This window comes from Penaeus chinensis, chromosome 31 (assembly GCF_019202785.1).
Source record: "Penaeus chinensis breed Huanghai No. 1 chromosome 31, ASM1920278v2, whole genome shotgun sequence".
NCBI classification, from domain to species: Eukaryota; Metazoa; Arthropoda; class Malacostraca; order Decapoda; family Penaeidae; genus Penaeus; species Penaeus chinensis.
The window spans coordinates 28,543,831-28,551,813 of record NC_061849.1 but is presented as its reverse complement, the minus strand read 5'-3'; the positions used below and the strand labels follow the sequence as shown (position 1 = coordinate 28,551,813).

Sequence of the window (7,983 nt, the reverse complement as noted above, 5' to 3'; positions counted from 1 at the left end):
CAAAAGTATTTCTAAAAATTCTGTTTTCTTCTCCATTCTTTATTTTTATCTTTACTTATCTTTATTAATCCTGTATTCCCATTTCTGCTTTTTATGTACATATATGCCATGCCCAGCAAGAGTTTATTTTATAAATTGTTCTTACATATAGATGGCTACACTTGTACTAAGTCACCAATGAGCCAATTTACAGAGCCATCGATGTGCAGACACATTTCACAAAAAATTATAAAATGGGCACAGCATTTTCCCAGCAACACTGAGTTAACCCAATGCCGCCAGGGAAAATGAACAAAAAATGGGGAAAATGTTGTGCCTATTTTCTAATATTTTTTTGTGAAATGTCTGCCCATAGATGGCACTGCTAGTGCTTAGCCATAAAGGAGTCAATTAGTAGACCTTGTGACCGTACCTGATTTGAAATGGGGGGAAAAATGTATTTTTTAATAGTGCTATGAATATTGATGGTGTTATTCTTATTATAAACATTATAATTATTATAAACATTATAATTATTATAATGTTTTTTAACATTATTAACAGCAAAATAAGATAACGTAAAATATATCATAATCAAAGAAAAGGGTAAACGGGCGAGACAGGCAGTACTCGTAACCGGCTCATTGGTGACTTAGTACAAGTGTAGCCATCTATGTGTAAAAACATTCAAACAAGTACTCACAGTGGGCAATGCACGTCCGTACACGTCATACCCGTCAGCATTGGGTTAAGGCAGGACCATTTAAGGAATAAAATCAAAATACAATTCATTATGTATTTGAAGCTGTAATTGTAAAGGTATGTCAAAATGTTTGTGCTATATTAAAAGTGAAACATATTTATACATATCACTTTTCAAAAAATAAAAAAAAAAGCAATAAATAAATAAAACAAAAAAATACATACAAAAGGCAAATAAATATGGTTAGCTTTTTTTTTAAGAAACGTAACAAAAAAATACCTAACTAATACAAACATTAACAACTTGGGGAATAACAACACAATGGGGAAACTAGTAAAAAAATAATCGGCATAAACCAGTAGCCGTTCAGTCAGTCACCTAAAGACACATAAATAACCAAGCAACGCAAAGGCCTTTGAGCTATCTTGTCAAGGTTAAATATATTAATAACTGGTAGTGGCCCCTAAGTACAGCATTCTTGAAAAAATAAGTAAAAATAACATCAACTGCTGATAAGGCTGATCATAAGAATAGTAATTGTTGCAAGAACATTAGTAATAATAATAATGGTGGTAATAGAAATAATCTTAATAATAGTAACTATTATAATAATGGTAATAACTATGACAGCATTACTATTATTATTATTATTATTATTATAATAAAAACGTTAGCAATGATAAGCGAACAAAAAATTAAAAAATAAAAAACAAACTCACAAGTTTATTGAACATACTGCCTGACTGCCAATGAAACGTTTCACAAATTGCACATTATTTCTGACTAAGATTTCACCGTCAAACCTCAGCTATATAGGTGAGGATTCACCAGGACGGCCCCAAACAATGGTTACTTTGGCAGTGGTATGGAATAGGTCCTTGCTCCATATACATTTTTTTTTTTTCTTGTTTTTTTTCCTAAGACTTTCCAATATTGGTTGTGGAATGTCATCATCGGAAAAGGAGGAAAATACAATTGAGTTTGCCTTATTTTTTTTCTCTATTTCACTTTATCTGTGCTTGAAACACCTTAACATCTAAACAAAAGTGGAATTTTTTTTTTTTTTTCTTCCTCTTCTTAAGTTAATTTTTAGGTAATTTCACTCCAGGCACCTGGATTTCATCTAAGACTAAAATTCCTTAAATTGTCACTAGTCCACTCTGCCATATAGTGTATACCTATTTGTTCCTTTGTTTGTACTCATTATGATCACATCTTGCAAATCACTGGGCAACATAAAGGTGAACGAAAAAAAAAAAAAAAAAAAAAAAATCTTGTTACTAATGACAATGTGTGTTCACATGACATTGTTTCTCTGTTACTGGAGTTTTAAGTGGTTTGTTATTTTATTATCGTAAATACCTTCACCTTCAGAAGTTCTGAGGTGGGAACAATTTGTTTTACATATCCTATGTACAGAGAAACAAACATACCATCATCCACCTTACACTCGCACTCATGTCTGAACCATCAAAACTTTCAACTGGTGAGGATCTTGACTAAATTACATGAAAAAAAAACAATACATACTCTCAGATGTGATGACAAATGAATAGAAATGATATCCTTGCTAAGGTTTGGTTCCTATTAATTCTTCCATCACAAACCTTGGAACTAGTCTCAAAATTGGAAAAAAAAAGAAAGTAAATAAAAATAATTAAAAAGGGGGAGATGGAAAAAAAAAAGTACACAGCACTGATAGTTCACATCCATATAAAAGCACATTCATCATATTTCTTCTAATATCTACAGTTCATCCTTCCCATCTAAAGGAGGGTGCCTCATGAAGTCAATAATATCAGCGGCTTTGCGACTACGATTGTACTCCGTGACAAGCTGGCCCCTTCTAAAGAACTTGAGCGTCGGGAAGCCACGGATCTGGAAGCGGGATGCGAGGCTGCGCTCCACTGTAGCATCCACAGTGGCTAAGACTCCATTCTGGCCCTCTGCTGCCAGTTCCACCGCTGCCTGGCCATAGTCACCCTTCATGGCCTTGCAGTGGCCACACCCTGCAAGGGAGGAATGGTCAGAGAATTAGCTATAAGGAGGAAGATGCACAGCTTGTCTTAGTGTCACCATACATTCCAATGAAAGGCTACTAAAGATTAGACAATTATATCATCAATAAATGTAACTGTCAGCTGATGGTGCTATGGAAAATACTTAGAAAAGCATGAATGCAGCACAAACTATAGGATTTGTTATAAAAAAAAAAAATCTTACATCCATGAGGAGCCCTAGTACAAGAAGTGAGTATGTGGAACTGCATTTACCATCATGAAGATTGCAACAATATGAACATGCAGATTTTTATCAAAAGCAATAAAGTATAACAAGTGACATTTTAGTCAATTTAAACTCATCTGTGAAACCATTGTGCTATACACAATGGTTTCACATACAACTTGTATTTAGAAGAGAGTATAGTCTGACCAAGAATATTAAGGGGTTAAATGAATTGTACATATAATTTACTTGTACTCATACTAATTAGTTTTCTTAATCACAGATTATTTCTAACTATATTATTTATCTCATCAATTAAAAGATTAAAGCCCACAAATAGTGGTAGGGAGCTATTTCAATGTCACTTTCATTTTTACAGGTAATGCAGCTAAATTCGGTTATCATTATCTGGATGTAATTTGAAGTATGTTCTATTATACATCATCTTCTATCCATTTAAGTGATTTGTTAATGTTCACACAATTATTCTATCAATTAACATACCAGCAAACTACACCACACATTCAGCTACTTAAAACCCTTGGCATACTGCACATCATAATGTAGCTGCTTACTTTAGTTCTCTCACTGTGTGAACGGCATGCACATGCTATGACCGTACTTTAACTCTCCAAGTCAAGAAAAAATTCAGTGAGGGATAGGCCTTATCCAGAAGCTTAAACAATTCCTCCTACCAAATTTTACACCATATCTTTCCTCTCTCCCTACTCCCCTCAATCACACCCCAATAAGATAAACTCACATGGGGCGTAGAACATAACCAGCGCCTCCCTGTCCTTGATGAAAGCATCAAATGTGGCCTCCGTCAAGTGGTGCAGCAGCTCCGATCCCTCCACAGACGCCCATTCCTCCTGCGGAGAGGGGGGCGGGGGAGGAGACCCACTCAGAGGGTTCTCAGGATCCTCCATGAATTTCACGAAGTCAATCTCCTGCCAGCAAAGGATAAAAGATATGAGTGCAAAGAAACACACAACGTTTATAAGAAATTAATCATATAAAAGCACAAGTAGAATGAGTCTTTCTAATCTTTAGAATAGTGTTGCCAACTAAGCAGCTGTACTAAGCTCACAACAGGAATGCTTGCTGCTTCAAGTTTCTCTCTGCAGTAATGACAGATTCTGAGAATTCTGAATTTTATTTTATTTCTTTATTTTAATGAAGTACTCAAAATCTAAAAGAGAAGTGATATTCCAAAGACCATAACATTTATGATCCTAGTCACATTTATCATTGCTGATAATTCTGGATCTTGATTTTAGCTAGACCATGAGCACTAATACCAAGCATTAAAACTAGCCACAGCAAAACAGAACACATCAGGACAATACTCACCGTCCGTCCCCCATTGTAAGGTTTAGTATTCTTGTAATAATTAAAGTATTTGAAAGTTGGATATCCACTGACATCATTGACACCACAAAGGGTCTGATGCGCAGTGCAGTCCACCGCAGCAAATTCCACTTTGGGGTCATCAACAAACTTGTCTGCTGCTCCTGTGAACTCTGGCTTGGCTTTTTTGCAGTGGCCACACCCTGTTGATAAATAAATGAATGAAATTATTTATAATAATTCTAGAAGGTATTTACCTTGACCTGGCTTTTATGAAAGGTCACTTGTCAATAAATACAAGAAAAATAATGCAACAAAAACTTCTTAGTAAATATACATTTTTCTTAAGATCAAAATCCTTAAATAATTATTTTTTTTAATACAGGAAAGAAATACATGTACAAAAAAATCAAATTTTCTTGTTAAAAATAAAAGCTAAATTAACCCAATTGGCATGCATTGCAACATGCCATGTCCACTGTAATATAAGTTCAATTATAAGTTCAATTACTGATTGCCACCTTGCTGGGTGGAGCCATCTGCATGTAACAAAATTCACAAAAAACTACAGGTAACAGTACATAAACCTGTAGTTATTGGGTTAAGAACCAAAGTGACCAATTAAAAAAAAAAAAAAATATATATATATATATATATAGATAGATTACGTATAGAGATATATAGACTGATATGGATAAAGATATTCATAGATATATTGTAAAAGGATGCTATAAAAAAAAATGCTGACCATGCACCCTTACAAAAAAAAAGAAAAAAAGGGGGAAGGAAGCTTAACACACAAAGTCATATTTAGATATAAAAAAAGAAACAGGCCCACTCACAAGGAGCGTAAAACATGACTAGAACATGTTTTTTCTTCTTGAGGAAAGGCTTGAAGTTCTCATCCGTGAGATGGATGACAGAGGACTCCACTTCCGACCAGGGCTTCTCTGGGGGAGGTGGGGGAGGAGGTTCCTGGAATGAAGATAGATCAATGATTAGATGTGGAAAAAGACAAAGGGAAAATAGTGATCTTAGAGAGAACAGTTCTTCCATAAACTATAACACAAGAAATACTCAGAAATACAGAAAATCAGAGGCAAGGAAAGAACTGTACTGCACAAGTGTACAACTCTTGCCACATATTCCAAGCCATTGTTTACCTTTGGATCTGACATGAACTCAATGATCTTGTCCTTTTCTCGTGCCGATGAAACGTCGAAAGCAAATTCCCCATCCTTGAAGTACTTGATCGTTGGGTACCCCTTGACAGAGAATTCTGCACCCAGTTTTGTCTCTTTTGTGGCATCGACAGCTGCTAACTTGCCTGGAATCTGCAATCAAAAGTAGTTTTATCTACGAGTCACAAAAGAGATGGGGACACACACACTAATGTAAATAAACATATCTATGAATATCAGTAGCTCAACTTATCGACACCTATGTCCATACCTATACCTATATCTATATAAATATAGATGAAGAGGTCCCTTGTTCTTTGTTCTACTACATTAAAAATGATAAAGTTGTTTATGCATAATGAATTCTCAAAAATGAATGATACTGATGTCTCGGAAAATAATTTAATGATGACATTACACAGATGCAAAGAAGAGGGACTGCTGGACCTGTTCCTGCTATATCTGATAAGCTTTCATGTGTATACTGGAGAAATAAAATGAAACATACATATAGAAACATAACTCAACCTCACCCCTTTCTCTTTAAGTACTGTGGCAGCTGCAGTATATTCAGGTTTCATGCGCTTGCAATGTCCACACCATGGAGCATAGAACATTACCAATACTGAAGCTTCCCCCTGTAAATAAGTAAAAATTTAATGAATAGAGGGTATTTTGGGCAGATAAAAGATTCTACTTTTTACCCGTAACAGTATCTCTAACTTCTAATACATAAATAACATTTATCATGTAACTTGATAAAAGTATTTCTTAATTTTGGAGTCTTTTTTTTGCTCTCGGATTATTATTTTTCTGAAGAAAAAAAAGTTTGCTAGAAGCAGTGATATACAATCTACCATTTTTCTTTTTTTTCAAACAAGTGTATTAATGGCAGCATATGCTACAAAAATTTATATACACAAAGTACAGATATCACATATATATACATCACACAACACCAAAACAGAACAAATTCTCAAAAAAAAAAAAAAAAAAAAAAAAAAAAAAACATCTATCACGCACCTTAATGAATTCATGGAACGTGGCATCTGTGAGGTGCGACACATCACTGGGAGTCTCCGACCAAACCTCCTCCTTTGGCTTCTCTGGGGCCTTGCCAGGGTTTTTCATGAAGGACACAATGCCTGCCTTATTGTTCTCACCTTCATAGGTGTATTTGGGTGCTCCCCCCCTGTTAAGAATCAAGTCATTTTAGAAGATGTCAAGGAAGTGGAATTTAACAAGTGCGGAAGACTTCTTAATCTACTGTAACACTTTCCAATATTTTTTTAGTCACTAATATAAATTTTATGGTTAAATATCACCAAAACAATTTTTTTTTCTGCACCTTCAAATTTAGTAAGCCTGAAAACAAACTAAATGGATAGGGCATCCACTGGACTCAACAATGGAACTGATGAAAATATTGCTATATCAGGAGAGGCCAAAAAAAAAAAAAATAATAAATAAAAAAAAATTCTTTGCGGAGGGTAAAACTAACACTATCTTTAAAAATCTATCAGGAAGGAACTATGAGCAATAGGTTTCATTCTGTTGCACTCCTAAAATGCTTATGTATTACACTGTCATTTATTCCCAAAATAAATAAAAAAGAGAACAAAATGAAATTTAAAATCTAAAAATAACAGACTTGTTAATAATAAAAACATTCTCAACGTATACATTATAAAAATATATACATTTCTGATTATCACCTAAACCTAAATATATAATTACACAGTAACTTTCCTTGGGTCAATCTACACAATAGTCATTCATAAAACCATAAGCAGATATCAGATCATTTCCAAAAACTGCACCTCACCCACACAAGTACTGTTGCAAGTGCACACACATGCATGAACAAACCACGAACCCAGATTACCCAAACTTACTCAAAATAGACTAAGGTCGGAAAGCCAGTGATGTTATATTTGATTCTGGCAGCTGAATTCTCCGGCTTATTAACATCCATGGCCACCAGAGTGTGCGTATCCTTGAGCTCTGCAGCCGCTGCAGAGTAGTCAGGCTTCAGCCGCTTGCAGAAGCCACACCAAGGGGCATAGAACATCATCATGAATGCTTTCTCCTTTTTAAGCAATTTGTTTAGGGCCTGGTAATAAAAAAAAAAAGATTGAAATTATGTACAATGAGGAATACAATTTTTATATACATATTTGCTTCTATATATACACTGCTAAAACATCTAAATATAAAAATAATTTTCTCCTAACAACTTCCCTTCTACCTCCCATAAATATAAAATGAAGTAAAGAATAATAAATGTATAAAAGATAAATCAAAGAAATATACTCATACAAAAACACAATAAAAAAAAATAATAATAAAAAAAAATCCTTTCTTCATATAACTCTGCTCTCCCTTCTTAACATAATGCAAGCATATAAGAAAATTTAGCAAAAAAACAAAATAAAGAAAACAAAAAAAAGTCAGCCAGTTAACTAATCCCACCCAACCCAGGATATCTTACGCACACCTACATTCATATCATTTATGTGAACGACATCAACGCCTTGCTCATCC

General features: G+C 34.3%; 1 protein-coding gene across 1 annotated transcript in view; it reads right to left on the bottom strand.

Annotated features, from left to right (window-relative positions):
* Positions 1–766: 766 nt before the first annotated feature.
* The window catches only part of LOC125041926 (protein disulfide-isomerase A5-like), a 27,305-nt gene continuing 20,088 nt past the window's right edge, over positions 767–7,983 (bottom strand). Inside the window, exons 4-12 of the mRNA XM_047637328.1 lie at positions 7,941–7,983; positions 7,335–7,552; positions 6,463–6,631; positions 5,973–6,077; positions 5,422–5,592; positions 5,101–5,233; positions 4,262–4,461; positions 3,672–3,858; positions 767–2,691 (exon numbers count right to left, since the gene is read on the bottom strand). The exon at positions 7,941–7,983 is cut by the window's right edge and continues 162 nt beyond it. Of these exons, the coding sequence (XP_047493284.1) occupies positions 2,429–2,691; positions 3,672–3,858; positions 4,262–4,461; positions 5,101–5,233; positions 5,422–5,592; positions 5,973–6,077; positions 6,463–6,631; positions 7,335–7,552; positions 7,941–7,983 (1,489 nt within the window). The 3' untranslated portion in view covers positions 767–2,428. The remainder of the gene's footprint in view (positions 2,692–3,671; positions 3,859–4,261; positions 4,462–5,100; positions 5,234–5,421; positions 5,593–5,972; positions 6,078–6,462; positions 6,632–7,334; positions 7,553–7,940) is intronic.